This window comes from Siniperca chuatsi, linkage group LG10, assembly GCF_020085105.1.
Source record: "Siniperca chuatsi isolate FFG_IHB_CAS linkage group LG10, ASM2008510v1, whole genome shotgun sequence".
Taxonomy (NCBI): Eukaryota; Metazoa; Chordata; class Actinopteri; order Centrarchiformes; family Sinipercidae; genus Siniperca; species Siniperca chuatsi.
This window is the reverse complement of record NC_058051.1, coordinates 27,553,639-27,574,274: the sequence shown is the minus strand read 5'-3', so window position 1 is coordinate 27,574,274 and position 20,636 is coordinate 27,553,639. Positions and strand designations below refer to the sequence as shown.

The following is a 20,636-nucleotide window of genomic DNA, read 5'->3' as shown; positions in this document are numbered from 1 at the left end:
GAGGAACTGAAATTGCCTGAATTGCAGTTCATGTGAGATGATGGTTGTGCTAAGGCACTTCATATGTGCATTGGTCAAGGTCCTTCCTAACTGTTTGGATCCTGCAGTTACAACATTAAATCCCTTTAAGCTCTTTTGAATCCCGCAAGGAATGACAGCCATGTGAAAAGAGGCTTGCATAGTGCTTCTAACATAATCAGTACCTCCCAAGCCTGGAGAAAAATCCTCAAAGCAGTATGGACCCAAAACTTTTTGTCAGAACACCCACCACAATGTGGGAGTTATCATAATTTATTCAGCAGGAAAACGAGGATGTATGATTTACAACCAGCTTTTTGTGGTTGCTGTACTCAATATGAACTGCAGGGGATGAAAGAGAAGGGCAGGAAGCAGCCATGGCTCCCAGCCAGGACTTCTTGAGAGAACATTCTCCACTCCCCTTCCTCCCCCCTCCTCCTCCTCCTCCTCCTCCTCCTCCTCCACCCCAGCAGCTGTGAGACAGGGAGGGTCTGAGCAGCTGCATACCAAGAGGAGAGAGGGAGGATGGGAATGCTGGAGAGATGGGAGTGGTCCTTCATTGCATGAAACCGACCGCACTGCATCCTGCAAAGAGAGAATATGATACCCAACAAAGTGACAAAACATATTTTCCATCTGTCACAGCAGAGTAAACTGGGCCATTAGATAAAAGAAGGTGGTTGTGGAGTGGTATCCTTATTTATATTATTATAATGAAAAGTACTGACTCAGTATTTGTGTAATTATGGCTTCTTCTATGACATGCAGATATAATGACAAAGTGATTGTAAAGCTACCTGTCCATCAGGAAACGCCAGGGGTGCCAGGAGCCAAACCTGGCAAGAAACCCACCTCGGTACTTTATTCGCTGTATTATTTATTGAACTATATTGACTCATTTATATATTTATAGTTACATTTATTTATATATGTCTTGCCTTATTTATTTATTTCAGGATTTATTTAATAGCCATATTTATTTATTTCATAGGCATATTTATGTATTTATTAATTAAATGTCGACTGAAATGGCATTCCATATTCTTCCGTATTCTTGATGTAAGTATAATAGCAGGAGGAAATAGAAATTGAGAAAGGAGGAGACTGGAAAGAGAAGGTGAAAGCATGTGTACAGGAAAGGGAAATACCACATTATCATCCAACAGAAACAAGGATAAAAGAGGCAGGAACAGAGGGAGACAAAACTGCATCACACATGAAAGCAATGTCTTCAAGCAAAGAAATACATTTAAATTGGTCATTGCAATCTTTCAAATGCAATATATATCTTTTTAAATATTTAAAATGTTTCATAGTAAATAAATCTGATCAGCTGGCCCAATGGTTGAAAAACTCAGAAGTGACATCAATTTTAAGGCATCAGATATCAGCGTCCATGAATACTGGCACTATGGCACTGACTATAAAAAGACAGGTAGATGTCATATGTTGTTGATTTGATGGTGTCCAAAATTAATCACCAAAAAAAAAGAGGCATAAATTACAGTCTGAAAAGCTGATTTCACTGTGACTGTGGCTGCAAATAGCCTACTGCAGCTGTCACTGTAAATCTGGACTTTGCATCTCAAAATCTGGGTTATTTTAAGCAGCCCCACATTCAAATAGATCATTTCTGCCTCTGGGACAACTGTTGTCACAGAGTTTCCTTTGTTGTTAGCAACCAAGCTGCTTAACTGTCAGTTTGCTCAGCTTTTCTTTAGGTCCACTATAAAACAATTTATGGTCTGTCTCATTGAAAGTTGAATGTTTAAAAGACAGACACCAACAGCGCTGCTACACACACCCAATAACATTACTGTCTCCAGAAAGAATGAGCTTTTATGTGAACAACAGCTACCACCTTGATGAATTGTGTGAACAAAAGAGCTGATGCCATGCAGAGGCCACACCCCATCATTCTCATGACAATTAAATTTTTTTCAAAAATTATATATATATATATATATATATATAAAAAAATAAGAGGAGGACCCATGCACTTGTAGGCGAGAGCAAGTGCATTTCCTTACAGACACAGGACGTCAGGGTGAACAATTTTGGAAAAGAGGTGGCTGAGTCGCCTCACATCCCCCCACAGAGGCAGCTGCACTGCAGCCCTTAATGCTGCCATTTAAGCTGGGTCACATGACTACCAGATAAAGGCGGTCTATGTGGATACTAGGCTGTATCCAGGCAACTCCGTTATTCATTTCCTAGCAACGGTTAAATCTTGGGAGGAGGGCTGGGGGTTGGGCGTCTGTGGCTCTCTCTGGCCTACATGTCCCTCATCTATGATTGGGCAGTTTGACCTCTTTTATTTGGGATAGACTGAAAATAAAATCAGAATACTGGAAATGAAATCAACTGCTTCTACTGCTCAATAAAATCCACAGCCATCATGTAAACATATATGCAATATAATATGTAGAATGGTTGACAAACTGCATGATGCACAACGGGTATCATTGGAGGCAAGTTGCACCAAAAATATAACTAATCTAACACAATCTGCCTGGAAATAGGATTCAAACTTTTTATCACATTTTGCATGAATGAATATAATTTCTCGATATTGTCGGCAAAATAACACGTTATGGCAGCATCCCAATCTTTGTGGAAGATTATGCAGAGTGGAAGGCATCCTTGAGTTTGAAATGGTTACTAATTAGCCAAAATTTGTGGGAAGATGACTGAAGAAGAGTTGTCTGATTGCCTGATTGATTTTGTACTGGCAGGTGTTCTGACATCACTCACGTGTATCATGTAAGAGGCCTACTAAGATAAGAAATAATCAATGTGACTATGTGTCATATTCTCTAATTGCAGACTCTATTCTACTCTGTTTTATTCTATTGCAAGCTATGTTATGTGTTATTCTGTTTGGATTCATTCGTTTTCAATGTGGGAGTGCGTACAAGCTGTTTACTGTATGGCAGACTAGCACCAGCATGCTGAAAATTACACAGCATTTTCTTCACAGTAAGAGCCGCCATGCTTGCGGCACAATAACGGGAGAATGTCGGGATTCGGGTGGGGTCTGGGAGGCGGTCTTTATAGCGAAAGAGCCGCTCGTCCAATAGAAAGCCGTGGACGGCTTCGAAACGTCAGACTGACAAGGAATTGACCAATAGCGGCACAGCAGCCACCGGCGCCGGAGCTGCACTTGCATATAAACCTCTGTCCATCCTCACGTTCGCCATTATCTCTTACATCGACCCCATAACTGTCGAATTGTAAGACGCTCTTTCGAGGAGCTTCTGCAACCCTCTACCACAACTACAACAAAACAAAAATGGTAAGAACTTTTATGAAATTTGATAAGTAGCCATATTTGAGGTATATACACATCTTGCTTCCACTTTTTAGGGATGTGACTTGTGGGTGTGAGGTGGAAGGGGGCTGGGGGGGGGACGTTAACATTAACGGTAAAGTGGGGGATAAGAGCTTGAGGTAACGTTATCTTAAAACGATTAACGTCACTTTGGCGGTCTTAAACAAGTAATTCTTTAATTTTAAATGTGGTTATAATCAGGTTTTGGGCCGCCTTGGATGGGTAAATTACGTGGCGGGCAGACTGAACAAAAGAGGTTTTCAGCAGATTGCAGTGTGGACAGAATGAATAACGTTAGCTAGGGCTCGGTCCAACCGCCGAGTCTGCGGTACTTTATTCTCTTGCTCGGCATGACTAAGCCCCGGTCATCACTGCTCCTGACAGCGCTGCCCTGCCGTCCTACCGTTAGGGAGGATGCGCATAAGCGGTACCCGTCTTCAAATGTCCCACACCCAGAGAAACCCTACCCGTGCGAGAAGTGGATGAAATGCACTGTTAGCAGGGCGCATGCGCAGAGCATTCAAAATTCATGCTAGTAATGGACACTGCTGAGTTGTCCCCCTGATAGCTGCTGCCAGATGCTGGGTCAGAATATCCTCTGTTGTTATAACTATCTCGGCTTATTTTACATTCTCTATGGCCAGACTGAATTTTTTTCTCAATATGTTTTTCCAGGTTAACAATACACGTTTTGACACGAATTTTAAAAAACGTCAACCGTTGCCACAGCGAAGGGCTTGTCGCATAGCAACGTGGTTCCAGACACAAGTTTAGAATAGTCGACCGTTAGCCAGACTGCCATTGATTGGTCGTTGCTTATCACTTTAAATTTAAATTGATTTATTTTTAATTTTAAATAAAAACAACTTAAGAACTGTTGAATTATATATACTTTCAGCAACAGACATTTCCTCCATAATATAGGCTTAATATTATTTTCCTTGTCCAGTACTATTCAGAATAAGCCTGTTTGATTTGTAAATCAATAAAGCTATTTTAATAACTATAAACTGGAATGTTAAATATTTTTCAGTGTTACATATATATTTATTTATTTTATTCTTTTTTATTTTCCAGTGCGACGGGTCTACATAAATGCATACAGGCAAATAAAATCTCTTGTTTTTTCCTTTCCCCAGCGTGAGTGCATCTCCATCCACGTTGGTCAGGCTGGTGTCCAGATTGGCAATGCCTGCTGGGAGCTCTACTGCCTTGAACATGGGATCCAGCCGGACGGACAGATGCCCAGTGACAAGACCATTGGAGGAGGAGACGATTCTTTCAACACCTTCTTCAGTGAGACTGGAGCTGGAAAACACGTCCCCAGGGCTGTTTTTGTGGACCTGGAGCCCACTGTCATCGGTAAGTGTCATCTCCTCTGGCTGAACTTTAATTTAGGCAAATTAAAGTGAAATATTCGAAAATGGTAACCCACAACTGAGTCAATGTCTGTTTTTGTCTCCTTAGACGAGGTGCGCACTGGTACCTACCGCCAGCTGTTCCACCCTGAGCAGCTGATCACTGGCAAGGAGGATGCTGCCAACAACTACGCCCGTGGACACTACACCATCGGCAAAGAGATCATTGATCTGGTGCTGGACAGGATCCGCAAACTGGTGGGTAACTTGATATCAGGAGGGATCCATTCCTAATGTCAAATTAAATGACGTAACTGTATGTGATCAGTGTGTCTCCCTCTGTGTCCTCAGGCCGACCAGTGCACTGGCCTTCAGGGCTTCCTGGTTTTCCACAGCTCGGAGGTGGCACCGGCTCTGGTTTCACCTCCTGCTGATGGAGCGTCTGTCTGTCGACTACGGCAAGAAGTCCAAGCTGGAGTTCTCCATCTACCCAGCTCCCCAGGTGTCCACCGCTGTGGTGGAGCCCTACAACTCCATCCTGACCACCCACACCACCCTGGAGCACTCTGACTGTGCCTTCATGGTAGATAACGAGGCCATCTACGATATCTGCCGTAGGAACCTCGATATCGAGCGTCCCACTTACACCAACCTGAACAGGCTAATTGGTCAGATTGTGTCCTCCATCACAGCTTCCCTTCGTTTCGATGGTGCCCTCAATGTTGATCTGACTGAGTTCCAGACCAACTTGGTGCCATATCCCCGTATCCACTTCCCTCTGGCCACCTATGCCCCTGTTATCTCCGCTGAGAAGGCTTACCATGAGCAGCTCTCAGTGTCAGAAATCACCAACGCCTGCTTCGAGCCAGCCAATCAGATGGTGAAATGTGACCCTCGCCACGGCAAGTACATGGCTTGCTGCCTTCTGTACCGTGGTGATGTGGTGCCCAAAGATGTGAACGCTGCCATTGCCACCATCAAGACCAAGCGCACCATCCAGTTTGTGGACTGGTGCCCCACTGGTTTCAAGGTTGGCATCAACTACCAGCCGCCCACTGTGGTTCCTGGTGGCGACCTGGCCAAGGTCCAGAGGGCTGTGTGCATGCTGAGCAACACCACTGCTATTGCAGAGGCCTGGGCTCGGCTTGACCACAAGTTTGATCTGATGTACGCTAAGCGTGCCTTTGTTCACTGGTATGTAGGTGAGGGCATGGAGGAGGGAGAGTTCTCTGAGGCCAGAGAGGACATGGCAGCTCTGGAGAAGGATTATGAGGAGGTTGGAGTCGACTCCATCGAAGGTGAGGGAGAGGAGGAGGGAGAGGAGTATTAAACAGGACATAAAGGCACTAGTTAAACAGGAAACTATTAATTCCATTCATTCTTAAATACATTCCAAAAAGAAATGTTTGTCCATTAATTACCAGTTTGGCTGTTCATAATAAAACTCCTGAAAATGTCAGTTTGGATGTTCAGTTCCTGTGATAGGAAGGGCCAGAAAGGACATAACCAGGTTGTTAGGTTGGAAGTAGGTTGGAGTTTACTTTTTCAAGGGTGAGGAAGAGGAATATTAAAAAAGGGACATAAAGCACTAGTTAAACAGGAAACAACTGCTTCGAATCTGCATTCCAAAAATAAATGTTTGTCTATTTGGCTGTGTTCATACTAAGAAAACTAAAAAATGTCTGTTTGGCTCTAAATAAATTTCCTGTAACGTGAAGTTGTCTGTGTTGTTAATATCACTTGTTTTTTTTTTTGTTTTTTTTTTAGTAGACTTACTTTGACAAAGTTTTGCAGAATACGTACAGTACCCACAGTGTTTAAAATCCTTGAAATTAGTGTTAGTTTGTAGTTAAAACTACAGTCAGCATGAACTATGGCTACCCTAAGATTTACAGTGCTGTTTTTCAATTATTTATGATCTTTGATTTATAAAGAAAACTACGCTCTGTAGTTGATATAAACCTAAGATTTTGACTCATGCTCAATTATACATGTCAGTGTTTCAACTGTGAAGGCTTACTGTGCAATATTAGCCTTTTACATGTTCAGAAGTCAATATTATTTGTAAAGAAATGTGTGAATGTTATTGCTGCTGAGCTCTTACATTTATCCTAAACCGAGTGAACTTAAAAAGGACAAACTACTACTGTTTTATCCTTTGAACAGTAACAGCAGCTTCTCTAAGTGTCAGATCAAGACACCAAAAACATTTTATCGTTTAAGAGCCAAATACACAAAATGAGAGGTGCCTGCCACTCAAAGCTCTTAACCAGTCTCCCCTCATTTTCTTTAAAAGATGACAACATTCAGTCTTTTAAAGTCATTTTCTTGAACGAAACTCCTAAAGCTGTGTAGGTTTCGGGGAGAATCAGGCAGGTTCTGGTTGGCTCAGATCTGAACCATTTTGAGTATGTTTCCAGCTGCACTATTTGGTCGTCACACCATCTCAGGACCCCAGCATCTGTCACGTAGAGACAGAAAATCTAAACTAAATAACAGAAAGATGTATCTCTTACTGTTTAACGTTGAGGTTTTTCCTAATTTATCCTCAAAATCTGTCACTAGTGTGTATTCAGTGTCGGGGTTTGTACTGGATCACATTACCTCATTAACCTGCTTGTCCAAATAAGACGTCAAATTTTCAAATAAAAAGCAACATTGAAATTTTGAAATTATGGTTTATGCTGTGGTCGACAGTTACTATAGGTGAACAATCTTATATCAGATTGAAAATGACAAAATGGGTAGACCTTAAACTATGCAGGTGGGTTTATTCTCCACTACATCTATTTGTTATTATATGAGGTATAAGAGGCATTTGGTCTGCATTATACACAGCCTGCCACCGACCAGCTCATAACATCCACATGATTTCTGTTCCCCACAGAAAGGAAACACTGTTAATACCCCTGCACAGCTCATTTTTCAAATTGTTTTACATCAGGGCTATATAGCAATTATGGTGTAGATTCTGCACACATCTGCAGCATTTAAAAAAGAAATGCTACAAAAACAGAAAACACAACCAAATACAGAGTACGCGCCGCAAAAACAGAATATATAGTGTATTTTTTAACTACAACTACAATTTTTTTTTTTAATATTCTCTTATTTTACTTATCTGTATATAAAATTTAATAGCACATTTCTTGTGTTTATGTATGTTTTCTCATTTCACACTTGCTTTGGCAATGTTAACGTCTCTTTCCCGTGCCAATAAAGGCCTTTTGAATATATATATTTATAAAAAACATACATACATACCCTTTCTTTAATCAGGTGAGTCCATTTAAAAGTTGCAAACAAAACGAAATCAGACAACAGAAACAATACTGAAAACATAATAATACTAAACAGTTAAAAAAGGTAATTTACCAGAGTTTATAATGGTCTTGAATTCTGCTAGATATATTAGATTCATCATGTCATGTTTTTACAGACTATTCCAAGTGGCTGGAGCAGAAAACATGAAGTTTGTACATCAAGGAAAGACAGTGGATAATTTAAACTTCCTGTAATTTGGACAATAGACTGTGCAGACCTGGACCAAATCATGAACACATCTTCGAAATGAGGTTTTGGGTTCAAAATCACAGTCCTCCTATCACAGTTACAGTATCTTGGGTTGCTTTGGTTCTGGGTGTGAAACAGTTACTGCGGCAGACGGAGGAGGAGTTTTTAAATTTGCGCACTTCACCCCTCCTCCTGAAGAGGCAGAGTGTGGTGCATCAGCAGATCAGCTTTAGACGCCACAGACCTCAGACGCAAACACTCCTCAGGCTTGTCTCATTACATTGCATAATACTGACAAGCCATCATGGTAAGTAAAATTTTAAATGTTTGTTTTCCAGAGTTATTGTTTGAAAGTCTAAGGGGGAGAAGAGTAAAGTAGGTAGCTCAAATGATTTTTCTCTGATGTTACCCTTTCATTTTTTTTTTTTTTACTGTAGAGAATTACAGCTGTAAATTGTTTAATTGTCCGTATGCCTACTGTTAGACAAATTAATTATATATTATTGATTTTCATACTTTATAAAAATGTAGCCTAATGCATTCATACACTGCATACGCCTAATCCTCGTTAAATCAAAAGATGGTTTTATGTTAAATTATACATCCCACTGACTGTCTTCAAAACCAAGCCATCTAAAATGTCTCTATTTACTATTTACTGTAAACAAATTTAAAAATTCATGGGAGACTTTTATTGAATGTGAATGTGGCTTTTTAAAGAGACATCACCCTGCAACATGTCTGACCTAGATAATCCTTTCTCCCTACAGTAATCCAGTACGCCATAGACATGGTCTCATGTCGCAGCAGAGAGCAGCAGAAAATGCATGGCTTCCTGTAAAATAAATGATAGACTGAACCTCAGTCAGATACGCTATCACAGAAAATACAAAATAAATAAATATATAAATAAAGGCCTTTCATGCAAGGTGGAGAGAATGAATTGAAACAGTGTATGACGCACTGCTATTTTGCAGTTAATTTAAATGCTATCCGACAAAAACACAATTTTCTGGCACCTTCTTGGCATCGTGGTTTGAATGGCTCTTTCTAATTAAGGAGGTATTTTTAAGTGAGCAGAAGGCTTGAGATAAAAAAAAAAAAAAAATCTCTAATCCAAATCTTCTTTGTCTGCACCCCAGCGTGAGTGTATCTCCATCCACGTTGGTCAGGCTGGTGTCCAGATTGGCAATGCATGCTGGGAGCTTTACTGCCTTGAACATGGGATCCAGCCGGACGGACAGATGCCCAGTGACAAACCCATTGGAGGAGGAGACGATTCTTTCAACACCTTCTTCAGTGAGACTGGAGCTGGAAAGCACGTCCCCAGGGCTGTTTTTGTGGACCTGGAGCCCACTGTCATCGGTAAACTCATTAAATATAAATCTAAAAACAATATTATAGTTGCTTGTTTTTTATTTTCATTTCGTTTGCCCCCCCAGTCGGTCAAACCCTCCTATAATTTATGCTAATCCTCCTTAGATGAGGTGCGCACCGGTACCTACCGCCAGCTGTTCCACCCTGAGCAGCTGATCACTGGCAAGGAGGATGCTGCCAACAACTACGCCCGTGGACACTACACCATCGGCAAAGAGATCATTGATCTGGTGCTGGACAGGATCCGCAAACTGGTGGGTAACTTGATATCAGGAGGGCTCTATTCCTAATGTCAAATTAAATGACATAACTGTATGTGATCAGTGTGTCTCCCTCTGTGTCCTCAGGCCGACCAGTGCACTGGCCTTCAGGGCTTCCTGGTTTTCCACAGCTTCGGAGGTGGCACCGGCTCTGGTTTCACCTCCCTGCTGATGGAGCGTCTGTCTGTCGACTACGGCAAGAAGTCCAAGCTGGAGTTCTCCATCTACCCAGCTCCCCAGGTGTCCACCGCTGTGGTGGAGCCCTACAACTCCATCCTGACCACCCACACCACCCTGGAGCACTCTGACTGTGCCTTCATGGTAGATAACGAGGCCATCTACGATATCTGCCGTAGGAACCTCGATATCGAGCGTCCCACTTACACCAACCTGAACAGGTTGATCAGTCAGATTGTGTCCTCCATCACAGCTTCCCTTCGTTTCGATGGTGCCCTCAATGTTGATCTGACAGAGTTCCAGACCAACTTGGTGCCATATCCCCGTATCCACTTCCCTCTGGCCACCTATGCCCCTGTTATCTCCGCTGAGAAGGCTTACCATGAGCAGCTCTCAGTGTCAGAAATCACCAACTCCTGCTTCGAACCAGCCAATCAGCTGGTAAAATGTGACCCTCGCCACGGCAAGTACATGGCTTGCTGCCTTCTGTACCGTGGTGATGTGGTGCCCAAAGATGTGAACGCTGCCATTGCCACCATCAAGACCAAGCGCTCCATCCAGTTTGTGGACTGGTGCCCCACTGGTTTCAAGGTTGGCATCAACTACCAGCCGCCCACTGTGGTTCCTGGTGGCGACCTGGCCAAGGTCCAGAGGGCTGTGTGCATGCTGAGCAACACCACTGCTATTGCAGAGGCCTGGGCTCGGCTTGACCACAAGTTTGATCTGATGTACGCTAAGCGTGCCTTTGTTCACTGGTATGTAGGTGAGGGCATGGAGGAGGGAGAGTTCTCTGAGGCCAGAGAGGACATGGCAGCTCTGGAGAAGGATTATGAGGAGGTTGGAGTCGACTCCATCGAGGGTGAGGGAGAGGAGGAGGGAGAGGAGTAGGCCCAATAAGTAAATTTGACTTGAAAGTCGCATTCCTTAACAATATAAAACAAGCACAATAACTTGCATTTGTATTTAGATGTGTAATGTTGTGTTTGTGTTCTAAATGTATCGCTTATATCTGTAATTGTAAAAAGTTATTGGAATGGACTGTAAATAAATCTGGGAAATATTACAGGCCTTATTGTATTGTTTTTCATACTACACTAACATCTGTGAGGACTTGCCATTTAACACACCTGTTGGAACTCCCTTCTTCACTTTGTAGTCTTTGTTTGTTAACTCCGTTATATCCTTCTTTGCTTTTTCCTCCCTTTCCATCTGTTGTATTAGGCCATTTCTCTTTGACTTACAAAATTAAATTACAAATATTTTTTCAGGTTATAGAGAGCCAAATAACTGCTAAACAGACATATTAATATGACAACAACGTGGTCACATAGCTTTGTGCAATTGTTTGCAATCAAATTCAAACTGAAGCATTCCTTTGTTAAATTATATTTTTGTATTTTGATGACTGGGTGACAATTCAGTGTCTGAATTTTAGTTCACATTTGTTGTTTTTGTGATATTGTTGAACAGAATTTACAGAAAAAAACATTTACATACTAGACTAAAATCTTTTATGATGTAAGTTTCATCTTATTCTGTAAAACAGGATAATGAGGCAAGACGATGACTGAATGAATTAAGATTTACTTATTTACATTCAGTCTCTGAATATGGAGGGACTGGTGAAAGTATCTTACCACAAAAGGGACTAATATTTTATGTCAAGGTTCCCCTAAATACATATAGGCTAGCAGGGATCCCATTTGGTGTGATTAAGTAAGAAACACAATGGGGATGTTTGCGTTCCATGACTTATTCCAGAGTTATTTAATCGTCTGCAATTTAGCACGAGAGAGACGAACTTACATTTAAAGCAGTTTGTGTGACAGTGAAGTGATTGAAATACAAATGAAATAGAACTATTTCGAATTATATGGTGACCTCTGGTGGAAGTGTTGGGTGGGGAAAAAAAGCTTCAAAACCAGGTCAAAAGGAGGGTTGAGACCACAACTGGCTTCATATGCCAGGCAGCGGTTGTAATGGCGGATAGGCCTTTTTGTCGGAGGACATTTTGAGATGCTTGGAGACAAATTTTTTAATTAAGTTGTGATTTCTAATTATCCAAGTTACCAGTGAAACTTTCTTATTTTTTAATCCAGTACTGCAATATTGGAGGCTTATGTATATAGAAAACATCATTTCTATTTGGAGCAACAGGTATATTCTTAAAAATGGTAAACCTTTGTTCAGTGATAAGGAGAAACAAAATGGCATCTGGTCTAATTTTTATTTGCTGGTTCTTTTTTGAAAATATGACATTTTCATTAAGAAATATGATTTGAGCTGCGCACTTAGTTCACCTCTGTTGTAAAGGCATCTACTGCTGTAATTATTCTCATTAAAGGCTCTTTAGTTCACTCATTTTAAGGCACATTTTAAGATTCGGAATGAGATATACCCCTACAATGAATTCCTAAGCAAACGTTTCAGTTTGTATTGTAATTTGTGTGTTTACATTCCTTTATAGCATACGCTAATTAACTTTTATTATATCCTAAGTCTCTTAATTGTATGGAAACAAAAAATACAGTATGACGATTTATTTTATCTTTGTATTTTTTTTTAAATCACCATTTCTTTTGTTGGGTATTCATATTTAGCCTGTGTGTTATGTTCAGAGGTGGAATGTAATTACTCAAGTACTGTACTTAAGTACAATTTTGAGGTACTTGTACTTGACTTGAGCATTCCCATTGTATGCTACTTTATACTTCTACTCTACAGTTCAGAGGCACATATTGTACTTTTTACTCCACTACATGTATTTGACAACTTTAGTTACCGGTTACTTTGCAGATTCTGATTATTCATACAAAATATAAATCAACTAATACCTTATGATATATTATTATAGATTAAGCTACACAGCAGTTTATAAAATAAATCAAATGTGCTCCACCTTCACCAGCTGCAACACTAATGATGCTTACACATTAATGCATCATCAATTATAATCCAGTGATATATGTTATTCTGAAAAGGGCCATTCTGCATAATGAGTACTTTTACTTTTGGTACTTTAAGTATATTTTGGTGCTAATACTTATGTTCTTTTATTTAAGTAAGATTTTGAAGGCAGGACTTTTACCTGTAACAGAGTATTTTTACATTGTGTTATTGCTACTTTTACTTACATGACAGATGTGAGTTCTTCTTCCTCCACCGGTTATGTTCTGCTTCTCATATTGTGGCTTTTGACTGGGAATTCAGCTCTGCCTTTTCGATAGTATAAACTGGAGAGTTCAATAAAGACAGGGAAAACAACTGTCCCGCTGTCATGGCTGACTGGCACACTTGAACGGAAAGGAGGTGTCGTGATTACTGTCATTAGCAACACCTGTGCTTTAATGACAGGCAAAATGTTCGCTGTGAAAAAGGCCCATTTGACGCAGTGAGTGTGCGAGTGTTTTCGTTTAACCAATAGGAAAGGAGCTGGTGTGACTCTCAACCAATCGGATTCAGCCGCTCTTTCCCTCGGTTGAAGCGAGTATAAAAGGCCCCGCCTAGCAAGACTCAGCAGTAGCTTCTTACACAGGACTCCTAAAAACCAAGCTGTGAGAGTTAAATTTGTCTTTTCATCCTTATCTCAACCCCTTTAGAGACAGCGTCAGGAAACATGGTGAGTATGGAATAATGGGGACATTTCTCTTAGATTTAACCAGGCTTACAACCCACATCAATTATCAATTTTAGCTAAAGTCTATTGGTCTGCATTAGCTAATTGCCGACCTCTTAGCTTTAGCTAACCTTACCCCGAGTATGACGTCTAATGTGAAGAGCAGTTTAACCAAGTTTTATGGTAACGCCATATTTTAATTTAATTGTACTTCTGAATATCACGTTCTTTTTTTAATGGAAAACTCCAGGTGTTTATAATAAAATCAATGAATCAAACACTTAACCTGTGATCTGTTTATATTGTATATTGCCTTGGCCTATGGGTTTTAAGAGTTGCATGTGTATTAAAAATTGACCACACCTGTCTGGTTTTGGCAAACTGTAATTATATTGCCACAGATTTTGTGTGTAATGATATTCTCAACATTAGATTATCTGTCTTAATCACAAGCATTTAATTAGAAATGGTTAAAACATAGCTGTCTAGCAAAATGTAATGGTAAATGTTACAAATTGCCTTGTTTTTTCCTCCAGCGTGAGTGTATCTCAGTGCACGTTGGTCAGGCTGGTGTCCAGATTGGCAATGCCTGCTGGGAGCTTTACTGCCTGGAACATGGGATCCAGCCGGACGGACAGATGCCCAGTGACAAGACCATTGGAGGAGGAGACGATTCTTTCAACACCTTCTTCAGTGAGACTGGTGGAGGAAAGCACGTCCCCAGGGCTGTTTTTGTGGACCTGGAGCCCACTGTCATCGGTAAACTCATTAAATATAAATCTAAAAACAATATTATAGTTGCTTGTTTTTTATTTTCATTTCGTTTGCCCCCCCAGTCGGTCAAACCCTCCTATAATTTATGCTAATTCCCCTTAGATGAGGTGCGCTCTGGTACCTACCGCCAGCTGTTCCACCCTGAGCAGCTGATCACTGGCAAGGAGGATGCTGCCAACAACTACGCCCGTGGACACTACACCATCGGCAAAGAGATCATTGATCTGGTGCTGGACAGGATCCGCAAACTGGTGGGTAACTTGATATCAGGAGGGATCCATTCCTAATGTCAAATTAAATGACGTAACTGTATGTGATCAGTGTGTCTCCCTCTGTGTCCTCAGGCCGACCAGTGCACTGGCCTTCAGGGCTTCCTGGTTTTCCACAGCTTCGGAGGTGGCACCGGCTCTGGTTTCACCTCCCTGCTGATGGAGCGTCTGTCTGTCGACTACGGCAAGAAGTCCAAGCTGGAGTTCTCAGTCTACCCAGCTCCCCAGGTGTCTACCGCTGTGGTGGAGCCCTACAACTCCATCCTGACCACCCACACCACCCTGGAGCACTCTGACTGTGCCTTCATGGTAGATAATGAGGCCATCTACGATATCTGCCGTAGGAACCTCGATATCGAGCGTCCTTCCTACACCAACCTGAACAGGTTGATTAGTCAGATTGTGTCCTCAATCACAGCTTCCCTTCGTTTCGATGGTGCCCTCAATGTTGATCTGACAGAGTTCCAGACCAACTTGGTGCCATATCCCCGTATCCACTTCCCTCTGGCCACCTATGCCCCTGTTATCTCCGCTGAGAAGGCTTACCATGAGCAGTTAACGGTGGCAGACATCACCAACGCTTGCTTCGAGCCAGCCAATCAGTTGGTAAAATGTGACCCTCGCCACGGCAAGTACATGGCTTGCTGCCTTCTGTACCGTGGTGATGTGGTGCCCAAAGATGTGAACGCTGCCATTGCCGCCATCAAGACCAAGCGCTCCATCCAGTTTGTGGACTGGTGCCCCACTGGTTTCAAGGTTGGCATAAACTACCAGCCGCCCACTGTGGTTCCTGGTGGCGACCTGGCCAAGGTCCAGAGGGCTGTGTGCATGCTGAGCAACACCACTGCTATTGCAGAGGCCTGGGCTCGGCTTGACCACAAGTTTGATCTGATGTACGCTAAGCGTGCCTTTGTTCACTGGTATGTAGGTGAGGGCATGGAGGAGGGAGAGTTCTCTGAGGCCAGAGAGGACATGGCAGCTCTGGAGAAGGATTATGAGGAGGTTGGAGCTGATAGTCAGGGAGATGAGGATGAAGGAGAAGAGTACTGAACAGGCATGCATTCCCTTATATTGAGCTGTGCGGTTTATTAATGTCAAAAATAAAGTTTGTTCATTGACTGCACTTGTATGCCCTTTTTTAATATACTTATTACTGGTGGTATTAATGACATTAGTGCAGATTGTTCTGTTTCTGTAGTTTCACTAATGCTAAAAGCATGCAATATAAAACTGGTTAGTACAGTTTTTAGTAATATCTTCTAGAACAGTTACTCTACTCACGCTATACTAAGTCACTGTTAAATGTCTAACATAACTTCTGCTTCACTCAGAAGATCTAAATATGGTATGACGATAGAGATCTTGCTACCCCCCCCCACCCATTAGTCACTTGGGGCCAGTGGCTTTCAACAGATGTTTAAATGCCACACCATGCTGAAAAGGGAAACAACTCTAAAATTTAAGTTGTTGCGGGTAACAATTTAGTATACAATTAGCAGATCACAGACTTTATAATGTGTTTTGTGCTTCACGTTACAAGTTCCTGAGAATAACAAAGGCCTGACCCTGGTTTAGTTTGAAATAACAGATTCAATATTTTGAGATGAGCCTTTATTGATCATCCCAGAGGTGAAAAGTCAGTTGTGACAGCAGCACAAGGACCGATAGAGATGTTGAAAGCTTAAAAAAAATTAACAGGTACATGTATATTAAATGTTTAAAAAAAACAACAAAAAAAAACCATACCAGAGCAATCAAAGACAATATGAGGTAAAGTGACTGGTGTTACTATTAGCAGTGGTGTCAGGTCTAGTGTGTGTAAATAGTGTACACCATACTAATATGACTAAGTAATGATACTTAGTGTTTGTGTAATATAGAAATCTAATAGTTTAACATAATATACTATTTTATAAATCAGTATAGATTACCATTTAATACAAATCCTTAAACTCCTGTTTTTTGCTCGAGCATTATACGACTACTGTAGGATGGAAAAGAAATGTTTTTCAAACTGGTTTCTAACAAATGCAAAATTGAAGGATTTCTCGATAAATGGGGACCTCTGGTGGAGGTAGAGGGTGGAAGTGAAAGAAAAGTTTAGAGCACAAGGCTTCACACACACACCAGGAAGAGGTTGTGATGGAAAGTAAAACCTCCAGATGCCAAAGTCATTTCTTGGATGTCAAATGTAACAACAAACTAAGATCGGCTACCACAAAATGTTTTTCTCTTCTAGTTAAAAGAAATGTCATTACAAGATTTTTACAAGAAACATTGTCAAAATAAGAACAATGCATCTGTCATTCCCTTTGCTTCCAAAAATGAAAGAGGTTCATTATAAGATCATATAGTCACATTACAACCCCTCAGATTTATTTTGTGACCTTTTGGAGGGGTCTGACCCTTAGGCTGGGAACCACTGGATTATAATTATTGATGCATTAATGTGTACCTTACTTTATTGTTGCAGCTGGTAAATGTGGGGCTAATTTTATTAGTTGGTTATATTTTCTATTAATGTAAATCTGCAAAATAATTAGTAGCTTAAGTTATCATATTTAGTGGAGTAAAAAGTACAATATTTTCCTCTGAAATGTTGTGGATTTGATGTATATAGTAGCAGGAAATGGAAGTACAAGTATCTCAAAACTTAACTATGGTACTTGAGGAAATGTACTTAGTTACTGTCCACCACTGCTGAGTGCTTCTTCTACCACTGTTTGTTAGTTAAAATAAGTAAAAGAAACAGCCGCTTTTAATTAATACAAAAAACAGCGAATCTGAAATAGCTATATTTAGTAGACTCTGTTGAGATACTGATTTATATGAAGCGATATAAAACAAAATAATCAAAAATTCTTTTTTAAAAAATATTCACTTCCGGTCCGCAGCATACTGTCAGTTACTGACGCGCACGTATTGTTGCCCCATTTTCCTGCAGAACTCGTCTGTTTCGTTTTAACCAATAGCAATCCCCCCATGTGACCCTCCCAACCAATCATATTCAGCAGCACTTTTCCGCAGGGTTGGAGAGTATAAAAAGCCCCGCCTGGAAATCACCATCAGTTACTTCTTACACAGGACTCATAAAGGCCTAGCTGTGAGAGCTAACGTTGTCGCTTCCTCTTCTTAATCCAAACTCCTAAAGGCTTCACAGCTTCAGGAAACATGGTGAGTATGAAGTATGAAAATATAATTTTTTTTCTTTACTTATATGTTGGATTAACCAAATTAAAAGCTGTTAAGTGCGTCATCACGTGGTAGCTTAACTAGTTTAACTAACCGTTTTCATCTTAAAGAAGCAGCATTAGCTATCCGTCTACATTTTAGCTTTAATTAAGAGGTTAAAATGTAGGACATTTAACCAGACGTCGTCTTAAATAGGTCGTTTAAACTGTAATCTTGGTAAATTAAATGTAACATGACAGGGCACAGCCCAAATTCAAGTTCAGTCGGGGGTGCCAGTTTCCGGTTTTCCTGTCTGCACATTGACCCAGTTGGCGAAGGTTAATGTGCTTTCATCCTGAAACATTCCTCTGTTTTACTGCCTGTTTAAAGGGTCCTGGCCTTTATGAAACTGCAACCACAAGCTTTTCAAACAAAAAACCTTTTCACTAAAAGCCTCTATAGGGCTTTTATATTTAATCTTTCATGTTGGACGTTGTGTAGGCCTACTTCTTTTTGTATAGAAATATTTAAGGACAGCTGTGTTTGGGTTTGTTCCACCACAGAACTTCGATGGGAAAATTTTCTCAATGCATGATATGCTTTTCTCCCTTGAGCACATTATGTGTGTGAATAAACAGCCTCTTTGTGATATTTTTTTGTTTATAAAGGGTTTTCTGTTCAGAGGGTAAATTACTGTGCAACGTGTCATCAGGTGACTTTAGTCATGATGATCTGGTTCTTTACAAAAGAGCCTTTTTTCTCTTCCTCCTTAAATATTGCATTAGCTCTAGAGCTGTCTTCAGCATGTGATGAATAGCCTTAAGTGTCAAATTAGTTGCTATTAGCAAAAGAAATTCAAATGAAAGCTTTTCAGCCAACCAAGCCTTTTTTTTGTTTTTTTTTTTTTTTTTTTTTTTTTTTTTAATTAAAATTCCTCAAACACTTAAATTTTTTCCCCTTTCCACAGCGTGAGTGTATCTCAGTGCACGTTGGTCAGGCTGGTGTCCAGATTGGCAATGCCTGCTGGGAGCTTTACTGCCTGGAACATGGGATCCAGCCGGACGGACAGATGCCAAGTGACAAGACCATTGGAGGAGGAGACGATTCCTTCAACACCTTCTTCAGTGAGACTGGAGCTGGAAAGCACGTCCCCAGGGCTGTTTTTGTGGACCTGGAGCCCACTGTCATCGGTAAACTCATTAAATATAAATCTAAAAACAATATTATAGTTGTTTTTTTATTTTAATCTATAATTTATGCTAATTCCCCTTAGATGAGGTGCGCACTGGTACCTACCGCCAGCTGTTCCACCCTGAGCAGCTGATCACTGGCAAGGAGGATGCTGCCAACAACTACGCCCGTGGACACTACACCATCGGCAAAGAGATCATTGATCTGGTGCTGGACAGGATCCGCAAACTGGTGGGTAACTTGATATCAGGAGGGATCCATTCCTAATGTCAAATTAAATGACGTAACTGTATGTGATCAGTGTGTCTCCCTCTGTGTCCTCAGGCCGACCAGTGCACTGGCCTTCAGGGCTTCCTGGTTTTCCACAGCCGGAGGTGGCACGGCTCTGGTTTCACCTCCCTGCTGATGGAGCGTCTGTCTGTCGACTCACGGCAAGAAGTCCAAGCTGGAGTTCTCCATCTACCCAGCTCCCCAGGTGTCTACCGCTGTGGTGGAGCCCTACAACTCCATCCTGACCACCCACACCACCCTGGAGCACTCTGACTGTGCCTTCATGGTCGATAATGAGGCCATCTACGATATCTGCCGTAGGAACCTCGATATCGAGCGTCCCACTTACACCAACCTGAACAGGTTGATTAGTCAGATTGTGTCCTCCATCACAGCTTCCCTTCGTTTCGATGGTGCCCTCAATGTTGATCTGACAGAGTTCCAGACCAACTTGGTGCCATATCCCCGTATCCACTTCCCTCTGGCCACCTATGCCCCTGTTATCTCCGCTGAGAAGGCTTACCATGAGCAGTTAACGGTGTCAGAAATCACCAACTCCTGCTTCGAGCCAGCCAATCAGTTGGTAAAATGTGACCCTCGCCACGGCAAGTACATGGCTTGCTGCCTTCTGTACCGTGGTGATGTGGTGCCCAAAGATGTGAACGCTGCCATTGCTGCCATCAAGACCAAGCGCTCCATCCAGTTTGTGGACTGGTGCCCCACTGGTTTCAAGGTTGGCATCAACTACCAGCCGCCCACTGTGGTTCCTGGTGGCGACCTGGCCAAGGTCCAGAGGGCTGTGTGCATGCTGAGCAACACCACTGCTATTGCAGAGGCCTGGGCTCGGCTTGACCACAAGTTTGATCTGATGTACGCTAAGCGTGCCTTTGTTCACTGGTATGTAGGTGAGGGCATGGAGGAGGGAGAGTTCTCTGAGGCCAGAGAGGACATGGCAGCTCTGGAGAAGGATTATGAGGAGGTTGGAGCTGATAGTCAGGGAGATGAGGATGAAGGAGAGGAATACTGAACAGCAATGCATTCCTTATATTGATCTCTGATCTGAGCGGTTTATTAATGTCAAAAATAAAGTTTGTTCATTGACTGCCCTTTTTTGTTTACTCTCTTAATACACTCCAATGCATTCATTACTATTAACAGAATATTAATAGTGTAGTGCAGATAGTTCTGTTTTCTATAGTTTCACTTCTGCTAAAAGCATGCTGCTATTTTGGGCAATATCAAACTGGTTTGTGAAGTAGTTTTAGACAGTACAGTTTCAGTACAGACATCACACTAGACTCAACTAACATT

The 20,636-nt window shown here is 41.5% G+C and overlaps 2 protein-coding genes and 1 pseudogene across 2 annotated transcripts; all 3 read left to right on the top strand.

The window, feature by feature from the left end:
- The first annotated feature begins 3,156 nt into the window (after positions 1 to 3,156).
- tuba1a (tubulin, alpha 1a) lies at positions 3,157 to 6,424 on the top strand. Its single transcript, XM_044210020.1, is given in 6 exon segments — positions 3,157 to 3,313; positions 4,489 to 4,711; positions 4,817 to 4,965; positions 5,059 to 5,101; positions 5,104 to 5,130; positions 5,133 to 6,424. Coding segments are annotated over 6 exon segments (1,350 nt in total). The 5' UTR covers positions 3,157 to 3,310; the 3' UTR covers positions 6,038 to 6,424.
- A 1,967-nt stretch (positions 6,425 to 8,391) lies between these two features.
- LOC122882531 (tubulin alpha chain-like) lies at positions 8,392 to 11,097 on the top strand. The gene is made up of 4 exons (XM_044210021.1): positions 8,392 to 8,527; positions 9,363 to 9,585; positions 9,703 to 9,851; positions 9,945 to 11,097. Exons 1-4 carry the CDS (start codon positions 8,525 to 8,527, stop codon positions 10,920 to 10,922), a joined length of 1,353 nt encoding a protein of 450 aa, XP_044065956.1. The 5' UTR covers positions 8,392 to 8,524; the 3' UTR covers positions 10,923 to 11,097.
- A 2,406-nt stretch (positions 11,098 to 13,503) lies between these two features.
- LOC122882821 lies at positions 13,504 to 20,431 on the top strand (annotated as a pseudogene).
- The last annotated feature ends 205 nt before the right edge of the window (positions 20,432 to 20,636 follow it).

Coding starts and splice junctions, on each gene's coding strand:
- LOC122882531 (XM_044210021.1), top strand. Junction 9,586..9,702: donor CCTGGAGCCCACTGTCATCG/GTAAACTCATTA, acceptor AATCCTCCTTAG/ATGAGGTGCGCACCGGTACC. Junction 9,852..9,944: donor TGGACAGGATCCGCAAACTG/GTGGGTAACTTG, acceptor CTGTGTCCTCAG/GCCGACCAGTGCACTGGCCT.